General features: G+C 43.6%; 1 protein-coding gene across 1 annotated transcript in view; it reads left to right on the top strand.

Moving 5' to 3' along the window:
* Positions 1–19,263, top strand: part of nalf1b (NALCN channel auxiliary factor 1b) — a gene marked incomplete at both ends in the record, with an annotated part of 164,545 nt that extends 145,282 nt beyond the window's left edge. Inside the window, 2 exons of the mRNA XM_079518765.1 lie at positions 10,702–10,873; positions 18,953–19,263. Of these exons, the coding sequence (XP_079374891.1) occupies positions 10,702–10,873; positions 18,953–19,263 (483 nt within the window). The remainder of the gene's footprint in view (positions 1–10,701; positions 10,874–18,952) is intronic.
* Between the last annotated feature and the right edge of the window lie 1,864 nt (positions 19,264–21,127).

Below are 21,127 nucleotides of genomic sequence, written 5' to 3'. Positions count from 1 at the left end.
AATAGAAATGTTACTACGGCAGTATATGCGATGTGGTCCTCTGGAGTGAGTGCATGGAACTATAGTGACCCTCTGGAGTGAGTGTGGAGCTATAGTGGCCCTCTGGAGTGAGTGTGGAACTATAGTGGCCCTCTGGAGTGAGTGTGGAACTATAGTGGTCCTCTGGAGTGAGTGTGGAGCTATAGTGGCCCTCTGGAGTGCGTGTGGAATTATAGTGGCCCTCTGGAGTGAGTGTGGAACTATAGTGGCCCTCTAGAGTGAGTGCATGGAACTATAGTGGCCCTCTGGAGTGAGTGTGGAACTATAGTGGCCCTCTGGAGTGAGTGTGGAACTATAGTGGCCCTCTGGAGTGAGTGTGGAACTATAGTGGCCCTCTGGAGTGAGTGCATGGAACTATAGTGGCCCTCTGGAGTGAGTGCATGGAACTATAGTGGCCCTCTGGAGTGAGTGTGGAACTTCTGTATAGTGGCCCTCTGGAGTGAGTGTGGAACTATAGTGGCCCTCTGGAGTGAGTGTGGAACGATAGTGGCCCTCTGGAGTGAGTGTGGAACGATAGTGGCCCTCTGGAGTGAGTGCATGGAACTATGGTGGCCCTCTGGAGTGAGTGTGGAACTATAGTGGCCCTCTGGAGTGAGTGTGGAACTATAGTGGCCCTCTGGAGTGAGTGTGGAACTATAGTGGCCCTCTGGAGTGAGTGTGGAACTATAGTGGCCCTCTGGAGTGAGTGTGGAACTATAGTGGCCCTCTGGAGTGAGTGTGGAACTATAGTGGCCCTCTGGAGTGAGTGTGGAACTACAGTAGTGAGTGCAGTGGAACTATACTGGCCCTCTCCATCGTCAAAGTTGCCCACCCCTGTCCTATACACTGTTTCACACCACAGGGTGGGGGGCGGCAGGGCACACTGCAGACAGGTGATCTGCCGGTGCACAAGTTGTGAGCTCAAATCTGTCCCCTTTAGGTTCCATTTCAATTAACCACATGGACCCTAGCGTCCCTATTCTATATTCAGGTGAACATATAATATGGCAAAGATAGGTCAATATAAGGACATTTGGGCCCATTTTCCTTACCCCTTATCCCTACATTCTATGACTTTTTTATTTTAATTTTGAAAAACATTTTAAAATTGCTCGACTATAGCCGGAGTACATTGACACGTTGTGAGCTTGTAGATTGGCTATTTGAACTATTCAAAAATGTTTTTCAAAATAGTTAAAAAAAGAAAAGTGAGGGACCAAGAATAGACCCCTGGGGGACACCTGTCCACAGGTTTAATACTCTAACACGTCTTCCCAGCTGTCTTACAGAGTAGCTCTGTCCACATGGCTCTTAGAAGTCAGAACATGACACAGGCAGAGACGAAAAAGGGTTTTAGAGGTGTCTCTTTAGATCCTCCAAATGAATACCAAGACGTTTAGCCGGCCTTTGAAGGTAATGTTTAAACGGTAATCTGTGACGTCATGTCATTGATTATCCAGATTTATTCTCGATCCATGTCAAAGCCCCTAAGGGCGGGTGGTGGACGGTTTTGCCTTTGACATTGTAATGATTCTGTGAGCTTCTGCTGAGTGGGGGGAAATACATGCAGGAGCCAGACCATCACGGACACACATGCTGGCGTGGCGACATTGTTGTCAGACACTGCTGAGCAAAATAAATTCATCCTTTTCCCAATGGTGTTCCCTGTCTCTTCATTCTGACAGAACGTCAGCCAGGGTCCTGCAAGTCTCCCTAGGTCGTCCTCAGACGAGCCTTCCACCGTCGCTTCCAGTCATCCCGGTTCTCCATACATCCGGCCAGCTCGTTGGAGCTTTGCGCTCCTGTATCTTTCTTGAGTACATCCACATATGTTAGTATGGGACGTCCTCGTGACCGGTGCCCATGTGTTGGTTCCCCACAGCACCAGTTTGCTGGCTGGGAGCTCTTGGTGCCTCTGGCAGTGTCCTGCGAGTCTCATTCTCCTGGCTGCTATTTTGTCGCTCACCCTGAATATTCCGGCATACAGATTCTCGTTGGTAACATGTGTACTCTTGCTGATGTTGAGCACTACACGTAACATTCTGGTGTAGCACCCGTCTAGAGCCTTCTGCAGAGTTGGCTTCAGGGTCCAGCATTCACTGCCATATAGGAGAACAGATTCTACCGCCGCGTAGAAGTCTTGACGGAACAACTGACTGAGTTGTGTCCATGGTCCTTTTGTCAGCAACCAATTCCCCACTTTGGGTGTTGGCCAGACTGAGGACACTCCCAGATGAATGCACCGTTGTCCCAATATCTTTAAATGTGAGCAGTCCTATACCTTCCTTGTCATACCATAGACTACGAGCTGTGAGACTTCTCCTTAATTCCTTTACAAGTGTCCATAGTTCTAACCATAGACTGTACAAAATATGAAAACAATATAAACTTCGGCAGATTCAAATGCACCACCTTGGAAATTCCGGTACCAAAAAGCAACCGGAAATTCACTTGGTAGAACCAAAGCCTCAGAAGCATACCCTACCAAATGTATCATTAATTTGAAAAGTAATGAGACCACAAGTTACTTAAATGCATATCATGATAATCGGAAAACAAAGACTTTAAACTAGCGATTGAAAAAAAAGTATTTATGAAAATGTTTAATGGAGTTGAATGGAGTGTAGATAGATGCTTCTGCGGCCAGCAAGAGGGGAAATAGTAACTGCTGGGCCACTAATGGGAACTCATGGGAACTTCCGTGCGAGTCTCAATTTCAAGAGCTCTCCTCACTGACTGAATACAGACTGAGTCGCTGTCCGTGGTCCTGAACTGGAATTAATTTGGACAGTGAATGTGAAATGGAAAATGAGACATGTTCTCGCAAAGGAAAGGTACATACTGTAAACACTTGACACGCACGCACGCACGCACGCACACACACACACACACACACACACACACACACACACACACACACACACACACACACACACACACACACACACACACACACACACACACACACACACGCACACGCACACGCACACGCACACTGTTAATCTTCAACGATTGGTGTGTACTGTTCACATAATTCACAGAACAGGTATCACTCACACACACACACACACACACACACACACACACACACACACACACACACACACACACACACACACACACACACACACACACACACACACACACACACACACACACACACACACACACACACAGAACAGGTATCACTCACACACAGACACATATTAGCCTAATGCGCACAGCCAGGATATGGCATTAGCATGGCCACGTAAACACATTTAACTGTGACATTCACACAGTGACAGTATCTTTGCGAGAAGAGCAATGTGCGTATTTGCGCATGCACACGCACACCATGTGTGTGTGTGTGTGCGCGTGTGTATCATGTGTGTGTGTGTATATATATATGCGTATGTACGTGATTTGCAGCAGCCATCCTTATCATCCATCAGGAGTTTAATTACCAGCACACACAGGTCTGGATATGTGTGTTCAGTCAGTCATGCATGCATTTGTGTGTGTGTGTGTGTGTGTGTGTGTGTCTGTGTGTCTGTGTGTCTGTGTGTCTGTGTGTGTGTGTGTGCGTGCGTGCGTGTGACAGATGATGCACGTCGGATAGTCTTATCAGTTAATGTGTTATTTGACGTATAGTCAGAAAACGTGGATGTCGTAACACTGCATCATAATGAGGCCATGACTAGCACGATAAAAGACAGTGGTACAGGTAATCTGATCAACACATATTAATATTAATTGTAAGCCTTGCCGAGCCATGAGGACCGCATAGTGCAGGCTGTGCAACCATGTATAAAAAAATCGGATCAATTTGCAGCCAAGAATTGTCTTCTGCGGGAAAAATATAAAGTGTAATCATTTCCTAATTTTGTTTGAAGGAAATGCTAGGAAAGGATTTATCATAATAAATGAAAAAATATTGGCTGAGCCAAATTGAGAGCAGCTGTGGCTGACAAACTGACTCTGCACTTGGTAGAACACAGCGACTCATGCAGAACAATGCCAGCGTACTATCTACACTGCTCTCATAACATTATAGCATTCAAATATTTATTCAAACATTACACAAATGTTATGCTGCTATAATCGTCGCTGTTGGGAGGAAACCATTTTTGTGGTTTTTGATATTTTTTCATAACTCAATGCTATTGAACACCCTTTACTGTCTGTGTGTTGGTTAAAACAATATTGAACTAATGAAAATTATTAAAAAGCGCTTCGGACAAAACCTCTTAACTACATTGGACCTAGCCTGGCTAATAAGCCAGATTCAAATCACACTGTCGTGTGGTATTTGAGTCTGGAGATGCTATGGATCTTGTGTATCTTGATGTGTATGGATCTTGTTTCCCGGGGGGGCGGGTTCAAACATTTTCTCTTTGACACAATTAGTCAGAGCTACTGTCAGTCAAAGGTCTCAAGCATTGAACGTCACTGTACCAAAGCCCGCCCATATTGCATACCGTGTCCCGATTGGCCATTGACCAGTTCTCTGGTGTAGGAAATGGGTGTAAAATTGAGCCTCTCCAGACCGTAATCCGCCGGCAGGCAATTCTTTTTTGCCAACGGCTGATTCGGTCTGGCTTATTAGCAAGGCTACATTGGACCCTCAGACTGTTGCGCTAAAGCAGCTAACTCCACCACCTCTCATGCAAGTAATTGACAATATATAAAGTCACAATACCAACTTTGATGAGGCAGTATTGCATTGTTTTAACAATATATAAGGTTTTCTTCATTTCTTTTTAATTTCCGGAAAAATAAACATGTTGGAGTTAGGTGGTTTCTCCCCAACAGCAGAGATATACAGTAGCATCCATGTTTTCCCTGATACGTCCTCCGTATACCGGTGTTTGTTTGTTGTTGCTTGGCTCCATTTTTAAACATATTATTTTGAGTATTGCCTTCTTTCTATGTACATAGTCTAGTGCCCATTCGGGTCATGGACGCCAGAGCGTGTCTCTGTTAGAGCCGGGCCGGTTCTGGAGAACCGCTCATGCGATTGACTCACACTTCCTTGAGTCCCCAGATATATACCACGTTAAGTATGAAGTCAATCATATGAACAGTTCTGAACATTTCAAGGAAATGCAGTAGGGCTGGCCCTACAACCTAATTCTCAGACTTGTAGATAATCATCATCGTCATTTTAGGACCGCGGTCGAGATCATGGATTCCACAATGCCACGCCAGACTTTCCGGTCCTTCATTGCCACCCCCAGTTCCTACTTACTGATGCATGTGTCCCTAGTGATGACATCAGGGACCGACAGTTTTCTACCTCTGCAGGTCTGCTTTGAGGCAGGACTCCAGAGAAGAAGGGAAGATATAACCTCATTGTCAGCTCTGTAGCAGTAGCCTCGGAAACCCAGACGTTTTTATTTCCAGGGAGAAAAAAAAGTAGCGCAAACATCGCTCACTCTCTGCTGATTTCTGATCGTCCTTTGTTAAATTGACACACATGTACACACATGTACACACACACACTCCTCTCTCTCTCGGTCGCTCTAAGTAATTAGTCTCATGTCGCGCAGCTGCGCATAGTTTCTCCCGGCGGATCCTGCCGGGAGCTGCCTATGCCATAAAAAGCATACTGTAGGTGAGTTCCAGGCTACTGTAGCAGTGGCCGGCAAACTGTGTTCTTCTGGATCAGACTAGTGAAGAAACACAGGGAAGGTTGCCGTATATTAGATTAGTCGATGGGGGGCTCTTCCAAGACAGATTGTAGATAATAGATACTGTACCTATCTACAGTACATACTGTACACACATACTGTACATCCATCCATCCATCCATACAGTATACACTCACTGACTGAACAGAATTTAGCCAATGTCTTAGCTCTTGGCTTGGGCATTCCTGCTATGTCCCAACAGGTTTATGGACATTACAGAGGTCTTCCAAATATGAACACAAGCAGTTTTACATTTGTAACCAAGCTGTAGCATCCTTAAGACGTTGGTACTTTAGCACCTTGGTAAGGAATGCCTCTTCCAGACTGTTGTCAAATGTACAACCCACTTCCAAAATGGTCACGTCTCTAACTCTCTATACTGTCCTCATCAACAACAACATCTGGTGTATTAGCTGAAAAGGCATAGATAATTTTCATTACTGCACACAGTTTGAACATGGAAGTTGAAACACAAGAGTGCACTGCTTATACATTTTGGCAGATGATGAAACATATGAACTCATGTCCGTGCACTTAACACACACGCACACAATGTATGCTGAATGTCAACAACTAGGCATGTGCAATGTCTAAATTGCACCTGGAAGATTTGATGGCATTGTGAGCTAAATGTATACACTTGCCATTGCATGTATTATAATCAGATGCAAAGTGAGGTATCAACCAAACACATCCAACCTTTAACCACCAAGCACTTTAAGCACTAAAACCCTTATATGGTTGAGTGGAGTCTGAGTCCCTTTAGGGTTCTATAATAGTGTATTTTCTGTTGTCTGTTATTGTAAGGAAAGCTTTAGCTAAAAAAATAGCCGATAGACAAGCTTGTAGATCGTCTATTTTCAGCATGCAACTTAGTGTAAAATGACTTATACTGGATCTCTTGTCCACTAGTCCCTTCCTAACATTTTAGTCTAGTTTTTATTTGTTGACGAAATTGTCAGAATATTTTGTCTTAGTTTTAGTCATCATAGCTTAGTTTTCATTTACTGTAGTTTCCATTTAGTTTTCGTCAGTGAAAAAAGGTAGTCTTAGTTTTAGTCGACGAACACTGCTCACAACGCATCACATGATGCTCCTAGAATCTGGAACCTGTGATTTAAAAGAAACAAACTTACAGTATGTTTAAATAGGATACAAGATACATTTCCTTTGTCATACCATGACTTCACTATACAGTCTTTCCATCATGGAATACATATACATCACTTTTATGCACCACCTCATGAAAAGGAGTTGGCTGTTGTGTTGCGCTACTTGCACATGAGGCATATGTCTGTTCAATACGCGCTTATCCTGTCTCTGTGTCTTCAACTCAACTCCAACTCCCAAGTTCACTGTCACATCACAACTTTACATGTGCAAAAGAGTGAGTGAACGTACTTTCACCCAAGCTTCCATGAATTGCTGTTTCTAAAGGAAAAGGAAGATGTCAAGAAACAAAACAAAAACACTATCAAATATTCATAAGGTGTGTGCACTGAACAAAATAATGTAAAAAAATAAGGCAGAGTGGTCTCAGTCTCTTTTCCAAGTAACAAAGACTTGCAGCGTCAGTGTCTCAGTGAAGGTGGTACCTTTACATGGTTGCTTCCACCGTTGTGTGTGTGGTGGGTGTGAATGACTGTAATCCAGAGTACTTTGGATAAAGGCCATCTACTATATCTAATAATTTAGCGATCACTCGCCCGCTGTCTATTTTGCTCGGTCGCTGTCTGTCTGTCCACTTCCGGGTCACCAGTGAAATGCATGTTGGGACGGCTTCCGGGTCACCAGTGAAATGCATGTTGGGACGGACACAGATTAATACTGGGACACACTTTCCCGAGTAACAGACCCACACGGGGAAAACAACTCGGACCCTGATACTACTAGCTACTATCACTTCTTCTTTGGGGAAGAAGACGGGGGTTGCGTGGCACAAGCACCTGAAAGCCAGCTCTGACAGTTGGACGGGGCATGTTCACGTGAACACACAGCCTGGACACTGACTACGACAGGTTACTGCCCCGCGCGCACCCAGCGTGACTGCGTGACACACTGAACATCACCATTACAAGTATTCATAATGTTATGATCATCCAACAGATATAAAAGTGCACAGGATTGTAACTGTTGCCAAGGCAATTCCCCGTCCGGGTGGACTTAAACCCTGTTGTTGTTAGACCATCTGTAAACAATTCCCCCCCTATCAGTAATGTGATCTATTACATCGCATTACCCACACTGAACATCATTTGCTGTTCATATATTCAGAACGGGTAAGGACTAGTAGTAGAAATGTAGACCATTTTAGTCAAGTTCGACACAGCAAGGGAAGCCTTGCTCTACGTTTTGTCTAAGATGGTGGTTTTGTATAGTATATAAACGCATTATGCGGTTAGATGTTCTGCTAATTGCCCTAGCATCAACATCTAAATTGAGTTACATGTTCCAATTATTGTTCTAAATTGTATTAATTATGGGCATGCATGAAAGGTAAACAGACAGACAGACACGGACAGACATCGCAGGCACAAATTAGGCAAATTAGGCAGCGGTGGCCGAACGGTTATCGGAAGGTCGCCAGTTCGAATCCCCGGACCGGCACGTTAAAAATTACCACCGCTGAAGTGCCCTTGAGCAAGGCATTGAACGCCTACCATGAAATGTTCTATGAGCAGGGTCTGGCTGTAAACAAGCATCTCGAGCTTAGTCCATTCACCCTGGGTAAACAAAGAACTTTGCTTTGCACACACTGCCAAATGGACACAGCCAGACGGGTACAACGGATACATTGACGGGTACGAGTTTCCCCCCCCCGACACTTCGCATGAAATACTCACAGCCTGTCGACCTGTGCTAAAATAAAAAGGACGATTTTGCTACTCACCAATACAAAGAAGGGTTTGGGAAGAAAAAAAAGTCTACTTCAGTACTTTCCCTAGTGGACGCACTCTGAGCCCCCCACCACACATATAAAATGCACTTTTTGGAGAGAAAAAACACGTGGTCACCGGATGAAAAAATATGTTTTAGTTACTCCACTCTCTCTACAGATATTGTAAAGAGAAAGAACCCCAGTCCTCCATTCACGGGATTGAAATATTGAAACATTTTCCTTTCTGGCCAAAAAGTGCATTTTATACGTTTGGTGGGGGGCTCACAGTGCGCCCACTAGGGAAAGTAGACTTTTATTCATCACAAAACCGTCTTTGTATTGGTGAGTAGCGAAATCGTTCTTTTTATTTTAGCAGAAGTCGACAGGCTGGAGTTGAGAATCCCATAGCCGTAAGGGAAGTTCAGGACTGGAACCCCTTTTGGTGTTTTAAGCATTATGTTATACTTTTAGCTATTGAAAAATTGCAGATCTACAAGCTCATAGCACGGCACCGAGTGCCGCGCTACGAGCTTGTAGATCTGCTATTTTTGAAAAATCGCGAAAATGTGGCACAAATCTTTGAATATATGTTCTTTCACAGCGAATGATTTTAACTCAAATCTTTGCTTCCTGGGGGGAGGGGGGGATGGGGGGGATGTTGGAACAACATACTAGTTGATATAGAAACATAGGTTTTTCAGAAAACTGTTTCGAATTGATTTCGAAGACATTTTCTTTAGCCCCGCTACCCCGCCGACACTACAGTATGACTGATCATCAGACATATATTGGTCGGATCACATACCCTCCTATAGACAGCTATAGGCTCCTTCAGAGCCACACAACAGTAAAACTAAATAAGCTATCCTTGAAATAACAAGCAGCTGCTGTACTCTTGTGACATGCTGTACATATAATACTGAAAGTTGTTCTCGAGCGTCAGCTGACCGGCTACTATCCGTTGTCTGTTGACTGGGAGAAAGTGACGACCTCCCGGCAGCAAAGCACACAGTATAACAAAACAGCATAACAGTGAATACCAGGAAGTCCAATCAATGCCGGGCTGATCGATATAGCAGTAGAGGTCATGGATGATGTTGTCTGTACGTGTGTGTGTGTGTGCATGCGTGCGTGGCTGTGTGCGTGCATGTGCGTGCGTGTGTGTGGGTGCGTGGGTGTTATCAATTGCATCCTCTTCTATCTAACCCATCAACATACACTTCCCGTGCTCTCCCAGCACTCACCCGCGGTGGTGTAATGTAACAAAGTACATTTACTCAAGTACTGTACTTAAGTACAATTTTGAGGTATTTGTACTTTACTTGAGTATTTCCAATTTCCAATACTTTTACTTCTACTCCTACTACATCTCAGAGACAAATTTTGTACTTTTACCTCCACTACAATTATTTTTAAACTTTAGTTTTTTAGTTTTAATTTTGATTTGTGCATGGCCGATCACATGCGCTCTTTAGATCGTCTATTTTCAAAAGATTCTGTACACATTTTGAACGTGTGAAGTGAGACATTCTGCGATACGAGTACATTAAATAGTACATTTTGATGCCGATACTTTTGTACTTCTACTCGAGTACATTTTTAATAAGAGGACTTATATATATACTTGAGTCCATCTACATTGCAGAATTTAATATACTTTTACTTGACCCATTTTGGGCGGGAACCCCTTTTGGTGTTTTAAGCTATTGAAAAATAGCAGATCTACAAGCTCATAGCGTGGCACCGAGTGCCGCGCTACGAGCTTGTAGGTCTGCCATTTTTGAAAAATCGTGAAAATGTGACACAAATCTTTGAATATATTCTTTCAGAGCGAACGTTTTTAACTCAAATCTTTGCTTCTGGGGAGGTCCCTGGAACAACATATTTTCAGATGGGGGTCGTCGGCCAATTACATATATTTTTGGGGGTCCTTGACATGACATAGTTTGAGAACCACTGACACAGAAACATGGGTTTTTCAAGAAAACAGTCATGATTTAGAAGACATTTTGTAGAATCGTTCCCAGGTCAGAATGGGTAAAACATTTCAGTATTTTCTCTCCCCACCACAGCACTCAACCCTCCCTATATAACGATGTCCTTGTTGTTTCCCTGTGTGTCCTGTACCTATAGATGGTGTATAAGCCCTGGCTCTGTTCGCAGTACTTCCAGACCACACAGATGCACTGCAGCGGACGGATCCCCTGCCACCACTTCTGTCTGGAGGTGCAGCAGAGGTGCCCCTTCATCTTGCCCGACAACGACGATCTCATCCACGGAGGCAGCCCCAGTTTTATATGCACAGGTATACCTTAACAGTTTTTAATGCCGTGATTAAACAATCGTTGTGTTCCACCAGATCTCCCTACCACGTGTTTTCACTACTAGACCTGTACGTGCCCGTCGGCTACCGGCCTAATTGAGAACGATGCAATTTGGGAACCTAATAATACCTGTTGTCAACTTGTCATAGCACCCGTTGTAACACCTTAGAAGCCCGGAACTATTTAATCCATTTCATCCAGGGTGCCCATCATTTGTAGCGCACGGACCACTTTTACCGGCGCACCGGAAGCTGGTGTGCATGTCTGTGTAGCAGCTAACAATAGCCACACCAGAGTCGAGTCGATCGACAACAACGGGAGGTAATAATAAATCTATCGCGACTGGACCGCTGAGCGCCGTCTGACACAGGATCTTTTTTCAGAATTAGACGGGATGATTTAGATCGGGAGTTATGATCGTTTTAAGATTTTCGTTTTCGTCAGCTAAACAGGCAGGGGAGATTTTCGATGACGTGTCACTTTTTGACACGTCCTCGGATCGGGCAACAAGCGCTCCAAGGCTCTAGAGCGATGCGAACAGTTTTGTTTTCATTAATCTCTGTCTTGTTTATCAATCTCCGTGTTGGGCACTTGACCGTGACCTTGAACTTGGACGGAGAACTCCGACTTGGACACTTAAGGTGTTAACTATCTGTCTGTGTCCCGTTTGTGCCCATACTGTATATGGAGATCTCTGTATCCGTCTGTCTGCCTGTGCTTGAAGAGTGCAAATGCAAACTTGACTGTGAAAAGTGGACTGGTTAAGTAATCAATTGGCATGTGTGGGGTTGCTATGGCAATCAATTGGCTGAGGCAGAGGCTGGAAATTACACAGGTGAGGGGACTTAGGCTCATTAGGCCCACTGGCAGAGCCTGACCAGAGCCTTTTGTGGTGGTTCTGGAGAACCGTGAGTCCGACCGACTCGATACCGGGCACTGCACTACCTGTGGTGGTTTGGAACGTGCGTGTCGAATTTGAAGTCGGTGGGTCAAACGGTTCTCGAGTTACGTGCATTACAACCGTACACACACACACACACGCAAACAGACAGAGACAAGGCACATTTATAGTAGGATACCTTTGAAGAGCCACTGCTCCGACCGCCGAGTTGCTCGTCATGAAAATCCACTTTAAAACGGTATAATCGCTTGTCAAAGTGTTCAAAAATATTCCAAAGTGGCCATCACAACAACAGAGGGGAGGAGGAAGGCGCGCGCTGCGTGGCACCGACGCCATTGTGATGCATTGGCCTCAATTTCCCTTCATTTAAAAATGAGGTGCCAACCATATTTGTATTTTTGTTCTTATTCTGCCTTTCATGTATTTCTTCCCTTTTTATTTCGGGTTTCTTCTTCCTGGAGGTTGAAACCTTGAGAATGAAAAGTGCCAATAAAAAAACGTGATGTTCCAAAATCATACCCTCCCCCTCATTAACATACCACAACAGGTGTGGTATGCTTGGCTTAATTTGGCCAGAGCCATCTAATAGAAGGGGGATATTGAGGGGGCAGAAACAGAGCGCTCGGGCGCTGTTCATAGAGCCTGAGAGTTCAAATAAGCTGTAGTTTGAAATAAATTGTTTTCAACGAGGGCGGCGCAGATAAGAGCAATTTTAGCTATGTTTGCAACATACCAACAAGTATTGTACAGTAACAACTAAAGTCTCTGTAATGTTTATGTTGTACAGATTACTACAAAACAATCTAAATTAAAGGGATTGAAGATCATTAAAGCTGGGCTGTTGCCTGGGTCCAATGCATTTCTGCCTACTTCCGGTCCAGGACTTGTCCCTATTTGGTGTCCCCATTCTCAATAGAAGTCTATGTAGAAGAGCCGCCATTGGACTGGCCCCATGAAGTGAACTCTATGGCTGCGTTCGAATTGCTAGGGTTGTTCCCTACTCCCTACTCCCCATACGGGGACCCAGACTCAGTGGACTCAAATAGTGATTAATTCGGACAATACTCCCTGTATGGGGAGCACCGACTCTGACGTCAATATCGGTAGAGGGCGCTATAGGTCCACGGGTTCATGTACTTTTTATTTGCATTGTAATCCCCCATAGGGTTCAGATCGCCTCAAAAAGAACTGTATGAAAAATAAACAAATCATCCCGGCCGTTTCACTCATTTGGATATGAAGAATCAACTGACTACAAAAAAACAGTCAAAACGCTGCTGCTGAAATGATGATAAAAAGGTTATTCTTTTAAAATAACATAGGCCTATGATTATTATCAATACATTAATATTATATCCATTATCCAGCAATATGAAAACAGTGCACCACCTTGACAATATGAAAATATCAGCAGCATGATTATGAACCCCCGCTAATCCTGGGGGGGGGGGGGGGGGGATACGGCAAAAATAGCCGATCTATAAGCAACGCGACGTCCGTGTTGTGAGCTTGTAGATCGGGTACTTTTGGTAAAGAATTACCAAAAGTAGCCGATCTACAAGCTCTGCTCACATTACAATACGGACGTTAACAGAAACAGCAATCCAATAAATTACTGCCTACATAATGAAGTTGTAATGTATTTAGCGCAATTCAATGAAATAATGTTAGATAACATATATTTTTTAATGTCAGGAATTAATTAATATTAATAAAACATATGTTCGGAGACACAATTAATGTCTCACATGCATGTACAAAATATATATTGGACTTTAGCACATAGCTTTACAACCTCACCAACCTTAATCCAAAAACTATTAAAATATAAGGCCTTCTACACTACAGCAAGCAACTCATTCCTCTCCTAACGTCATGCGCTGGGCCTGGGTGATATGAATGAATCAGATTAGTAATACTATTGCAAATGCAAATTAATTGTTTTATTATAAATAAATAAAACAAAACAATTGCAAATAAATGCACAGATCATTTGTCTCGAGATCTGTAGCTTCGAGATCCGCCAGGGAAGAAAAGAGAGGGGAAACGAAAGTTTAAAAAGTACATTTGTGTTGATTTCTTTCGCTGGTTCAACTTCTGCCTCTTCTGAGTTGGAGCGCAATAAGCGCATGCCATGCAGAAGCAGCGCACGTGCGCGCAAACGCGTGCATGTGCGTTCAAGAGCGAGCTTGCGCAATGCATTATGGGGCAGATTTGCTTCGCTGTGTTTTTGTAGTGACCATCGGATGGTCCCTACAATTCCCGGTGCATTGTGGGATACTTCAGTCCACTACATTAGGGTGCAAAAATGCTCACTACATATTCGGACACTATAACAAAATGGCGGAACCCCAAAGTAGTGCACTATATGGGGCATAGGGAATGAATTCGAACGCAGCCTATGGCTCTGGCTAAGGGAGGGCAGTGAGGCAAAGTAAATACAGAGAGAGACTAAAGCAGAAAAACTATCCATGAGACTCACCACTACTGCAATGGATGATTGAAAGACCAGTAGTTTCCATAGGTTAATATGAGTGATCCTTAAACATAAATAATCCATTCATTCATTCAGCACAGCTTTGATTTTCCCCTAACACTCACAGACAAGTAGCAAGTAACTACAATCAGACTTCCTGTAGGGGCTCTTCAAAATAAGACTCAATGAATAGTATCAGAAGAAACTGCAGTGAGTGCAGTGCACTATGGTTACTAAATATAGGTTTTATTTTGAAGTTCATGCTGGCAAGTTTGTACTAATTAACTGAAGGCATGCAGGACCCAAAAGCAGGAACAAAAAAAAAACTCAAAGAAGACAAAGATAAAAGTTGACAAAACATTTACTCAAAACACTAGACAACAAAACGCAAACTTTCACACACAAACAAGCAAACTAAAATATGTTTAAATAATTTGAGTAAAATGTACTTAGTTACTTTTCACTACTACACAAGCACAGTAACACCACATGTTGATGTCTCCCTCTGGTGGTCGTGTTGAAGAGTTGTTACCAAAAATGAGGGGGACAATGTTTGGGGTCAAATTTTGGTCTGGATGTAGGCCTATTTGCTTAGGTACAGTAATTGACTAGGCTACTGGACTGGCTACTGTTGCTACATTGGTGATATCTAACAACGTTGTCCCAACAACCATGTTTGACACACGATAGGCCTAATAGTGTATAAAAAACCGTGTTACTGTGGAAACCTGAGAGATTACTGTGGAGGTAGTGCGCGCGTGCGTGCGTGCGTGCGTGCCCTCAAAAGTCTAATATCCCCTCCGGTCAATAGGGATATCCCTTTGGTCTAGTGGTTAAGATGTTGGACTTTCGTGGCGCCGGCTGGTCAAATGGTCCAGGTGCATGCCACATATATGCTCTGGCCTGACAGCGTGTTGCGTGTTCGAGTCCCGTTCATGACGACATGTCTCTCCCTTAGAGTATATATGAATAGAGACGGCACCCGAGTTCTCCTCCCATCCACTTGCATTAAGTTGCTCAAAAGCGCATGAGGCGATTTCACTGTGCATTCTGGGTAGGAACAGAGTGCATTCTGGGATGGATTGGGCCCAAACACATGAACACGCTGCCGCTGACTATCATTTCAGACATTCAGTTTCACGTGTCATCACGAACGTGCACAATGATAGTCAACGGACCAGCGCGTTCATGTGTTTGGGCCCACGCTGCAATATCAAATTCGGCCACTATGTCCATTTCGCCTCAGGGTTTCATCCGGGTGCCGTCTCTATTCATATATACTCTAAGGTCTCTCCCCTTCTCACCCTACCACTTTCCTGTCAGTCTTGACTCTTCACTAATAACTATCAATAAAGGCAAAAAGCCAAAAACAAATCTTAAAAAATAAAGATGTTCAGTGGTGGAAAGTAACTAAGTACTTTTACTTAAGTACTGTACTTGCGTTGCGACGCATTGTAAGCTTGTAGATCGGCTATTTTCAATAGATTTTCTACACATTTTGAATTTGTGAAATGTGACATTCTGCATACTTTTAGTACTTTAAGTACATTTTGATGCCGATACTTTTGTACTTTTACTCAAGTGCATTTTCAATTCCGTACTTTTACTTGTAACGAAGTAGTTCTAAATTGCAGTATTGGTACTTTTACTTAAGTAAAACAATTGAGTACTTTTTCCACCACTGTGCGTGCGCTCTCTCTCTCTCTCTCTCTCTGAGTGTTTTCTCAACAGGCCTGCATGGGTGGACATGATGAATGCAGACCTTGTCAGATTACTGCAGTAATTACGCTCTTGTCAGGCTTAAGCTCTTTGGAGTCAGGCTGTAACAGAGTGGGCACAGATTTAGCCAGCTTCAAAGTTCACCGTGCACATCTATCAGCATGCACAGCCAGCCCTGTCTCAGACATCAGAGCTGAGAAGCTCACGTAGTTAGAGAAAATTAGCAAAATGTGTGGCAAATCTGCAAAACAAATGCTAACCACTAGCTTTCTTCACAAAATGTGTTCATAAAGGTGTCTACTATAACGTTGAAATTTGTTCCAACCTAACTCCCCTTGGGAAACTTTGTGACAGCTGCTGAAAGTTGGGGTTGTGACATGTCAAACTAGGGGGTTGTCATGATGCTGAATCCATTCCAAGCATTCGTTTTGCACGAAAAACACTCCTTGGGCTAAATTCGGGCCATAGCCACTTGCCCAAATGTGCCCAAATGTGCTGACCTCGTCACATTTTAACGTTTGACATGATGTCACATGCTACTTAAAGCATGATGAAATTTGGGAAATGTTGCCTTATATATGTCTACGGTGTCGTATACAAAAATGGCTTTTTTTCGCCATGTTTCCGGCAGAGCAGGCCTCTTATTCTGTGGACCAAATGAATAGAAAAAACACAAATAAAAAGTACGGCATGACATCACAGGTCCTCTCAAGTTTTGGGCCTGTGGCTCCCCGGCTAGAGAGGCCGACTCTGCTGTTTACCGTGTGCTGCTACTTCAGTGGGTTTTCAATCCTTTTCATATTGAGGCCCATTAGTTATTTGTTGAGCGTAAAATGAAAACAAATGGACCCGTACGGGTCCATTTGGTTTCATTTTACGCTCTCAAGAGTTAAAGATCTTACTGTATAAGGGTTTATTTGGTTACCAACTCTCCTATCAACTCTCCAGTGGTGGTCTCCGGACCACTCGTTGAAAACCACTGCAAAACGTGTCATGTACTGCACTGCGCAAAAAGCATGGAATACGGATGTGTATATTACAGGAAACTCCCGTTAAACTTTCCAACAAACTCCGGTAAACTCCCGAGTTGTACCATCACACCTGTATATTACTGTATATTACTGTATATGCCTGCTAAACTTGAGGTTTACGGGCAAATCTAGTGCCCATAATTGCCTGTTAACTCCTCTTTTCTGGTGTTGGTGTTGGTGTATACTGTACGTAACATCTGTGTGGTATGGGAGGGCTTGCCTCTAAGTGTCCAGTGTTTTACAATCTAGTCATTAAGGGCATGCTCTTATCTAAAGGAATTTACAGTGGATGAGCAGGTAAGTGTTTGCCGTCTTCCTGGGAGAATAATTGGCTATCGATGGCCTTGTCATTGTGGCACGCAGCCTCTTTAAACTTAAGCCCTTTTGGACGGGAACCCTTTTTGGTGTTGTAAGCATTATGTTATGCTTTAGCTATTTAAAAATAGCAGATCTACAAGCTCGTAGCGCGCCACCGAGTGGCGCGCTACGAGCTTGTAGGTCTGCTATTTTTTTTTAATCTTGAAAATGTGGCTCAAATCTTTGAATGTATGTTCTTTCAGAGCGAACGTTTTTAACTCAACTCTTTGCTTCTGAGGGCGGGGTTCCTGGAAAACATATTTACAGATGGGGGTCAGCGACCAAATGAAATATGTCCTTGACATGAAATATTGAGCACCACTGATATAGAAACATGAGGTTTTAGAACACATTTTTTAAATTTTGACAGCAGGTTTAAATGGTTTAAGGCCACCTTGCTACTGCTGCTGCAAAGCTTCTGGAAGATAATAAGACCGGTGCTAACAAATCATGCACTGCATATCAGGAGGAGGATATCATTTAAGTACCGAACAAGTTCAAATGTGAGCAAGCAGCGAGATTAAATGTGCAGAGTTTGTTGCCTGCAAAATCACCCTTTCGCCAAAGAGATGTTAGGATGATGTGTGATCCAGACAGAAGTGACACGGAATCTTTGACACCTTCACAGAATGAACTCCTTAACCGTATCAATGCCGAGAACGTGGAATTCCGTTTTATTCTCCACCCTCTGCCTGTGCCAGACAAATCTGTCTTTCTTTAATGTAATTTAATCCGGTAATAAAATAAATAAATAAATATATATATATATATATATATATATATATATATATATATATAAAAAAAATTGGCTGTTACTCACGTTAGACAGCCTCCACATGGATCCGACGCGTACACGCACGCTTAATAGTCCTTTTTCTCCTCAAAATGAGACAAACTGCCATCTTTGAGACCTTATAAAAGTCTAAACTTTGATCACGCAAAGAAAGTGAAACTATTCCGCGGCGTGGAATGAGAATCTGGCTCAACTATGGACGGCTATCACTTCCGGGGTGGGAGGAAGTGACCCGTCTTGTGCGGATTTCGTTGGCACTGGTGCCACGTTATGGATTATAGGGGTATAGCGCGCAATGTCTTAAATATATTGACTAGACTCCCCAAACGGTCTAATATTTTAAGCCCAATAGCCAACCAAATAATGGATGCTATGCTAGGGTTCAAGTATAGCCTCGGAAACCCAGACGTTTTTATTTCCAGGGAGAAAAAAATAAGTCTGGGACCGAGTCCACTTCAATTCGGCATAGAGTAGCACAAACGTTGATCACTCTCTGCTGATTTCTGATCGCCTGCACCTTTGTTAAATTGACGCACACGCACACCCGTACACACACACACTCCTCTCTCTCTCTGTCGCTCTAATTAATCAGTCTCATGTCGCGCAGCTGCGTCTAGATTCTCCCGGCGGATCCTGCCGGGAGCTGCCTATGCCATGGAAACCATAGGTGGACCCCAGGCTATAGGGTTCAAGTGGCTTATAATGAACTCTGAGAATTTGACTGTGCATGGGTCCACTAGAGTTCCTCTTAACAGTGCACATGTTTCCCTCTGCTTTCCCCAGGGCTGCTGGAAGACTATCCGTCAGGTGTGGACAAAGATGCAGAGTGCTGCGACGTGCGGTGGGACTTGAAGCAGGCAGACAACCGCTCCCGGGGGACCCTGAAAAGAACTCACCCGCCGTGCCAGCACCGGACCTCCCTCAGCTCCTCGGCAGCCTGCAGACTGTGCAACAGCCGGCTCAAACTCTGCCTGCTGGTCCTCGTCCTTCTGCACACCGTCGCCAGCCTCACCGCCTCCTCCCACAATGCAACGGGACTGGGCCTGCCCGCCATCGTCGCGCCTCTGGAGGAGAGCCCTGCCAACGAAGAGTGATAGGGCTGCCAGAGATGAAGGAAGGAGGGAGGGAGGGAAGGAGGGAAGGACGGAGCGAGTGAGGGGGATTCCCTCGCCATGGCAACCCATGTGGAAAAATACAGTCAGAGTTGTTGGAACGGCTGGGAGCGGTGTGTGCCTGTGGATATTTCTTTGACGCTTTACTGGCAAAAAAAACTCAACAGAAACACGTGGGAACGTTCGGCGACGAAAGACACACGGATCAATCAAAAGAAACAAACGACACACACACACACACACACACACACACACGCACACACACACGCACACAAAGGAACTAAAATGATTCCTTACGCAGAACAAGGGGACAATACCACAGCCTTTTGTCGAGTGGAAAAGGCTTCCTCACTGCTGAGTTTCTCTCACTGCGCTTTTTTACACTGTGTTCCAGTTTGGGTTTTCTGTTGCACTGGCTGTCTCTATGGATTAACACAATCATTATTCTCTTTCTAATGTTCATGCTTTTGTGTTTGTTTATTGGTCTGTCATACAGGAAGAACGTGTTTTTATCTAAATAAGACAGATAATAATGCATCTCGCGTGTGTGTGTGTGTGCGTGTGTGTGTGTGTGTGTGTGTGTGTGTGTGTGTGTGTGTGTGTGAGAGAGAGACTGGGAGTGCATGTGTGCACATGTGGGTATAGCCTATAACGTTTCCTTATTTTCCACATTCTTACTCAAGATGTAAGAGCTTAACTTTATTGTTAGAGTTTAAAGGTATTATCCAGTCAAAATAGTGTGTCCAGATTATTCAATAAAATTAGAAGGATGTCAGTAGAAAGAAGGAAGAATATCATTGGAGAACAATATCAGAAAAATGTGGTCCATCTCACAATAGCTAGTTTAAAAGCAATTTGAAACAGTCGTCTCTTCTGCCTCAGAGAGCTGGTTTCTCCACCACATACCCCCAACTTGAACAATAACATGCATATATCAATAATTTTACAGCACAATAGCAACCACAAAACATCTTGAAGGAACATACCTGCAGTCTGGCATGTTTACCCAACTGACAATTACTGCAAAAACAAAATTACATTTTTTTTACAAAAGCAAATGGTTTCTTTTCTTGTGGAAGAAAAGCCACTGGGTTCCATTCTTTTCTGTACAATCAGCTTGCAGAGACTTGAAACTTGCTTGACATAGATAATACAGCTCAGTGAACATCGTAGATGGTTTTTAACGCATCATGAATTGTGGATTTGTTTGAAAAAGTCTCGCCAAACATTTGACATCTGGAGACAAGACTGATTTATGAACCAAATTCAAACCAACCATCCATCTAATCACAACTTCTTAGCTGAACAGTTACTCATTTATTCAGGTTGACTGACTATGGCAAAAGGTTTACAAATGTGGAATCTAAAAACAAAATATTTTTTTTTAACGATATACTATACTGTACGTTCGATGCTGAGAATACACAATGACATGTATCGATGGCGGTATGGTCCTTTAGCATATTCTCCCCGGTTTTACACAAACACTCTTTCAAAGCCAACTATCATCCTTAATTGTACCCTTAACCTCATTTTGACCTGAGATCAGATTCTAAAAATGTCTTCTACATCCTGACAGTTTTCTGAAAAAGCTATGTTTCTATGTCAGTCGTTCTTCGATTTTTCAAAAATAGCAGACCTACAAGCTCGTAGCGCGCCACTCGGTGGCGCGCTATGAGCTTGTAGATCTGCTATTTTTCAATAGCTAAAGCATAACATAATGCTAACACCAAAAGGGGTTCCCGCCCCAAAATGGGTTAACCTTATTTCTCTCGTGAAATCACAATGACTGGATGTTACTTTTAAGAGTGTAAACTGTACTCCCCCCCCCCCACGAAAGGTAAAG

Source organism: Electrona antarctica, assembly GCF_951216825.1.
Source record: "Electrona antarctica genome assembly, chromosome: 13".
Taxonomy (NCBI): Eukaryota; Metazoa; Chordata; class Actinopteri; order Myctophiformes; family Myctophidae; genus Electrona; species Electrona antarctica.
This window is presented reverse-complemented; position numbering and strand designations above follow the sequence as displayed.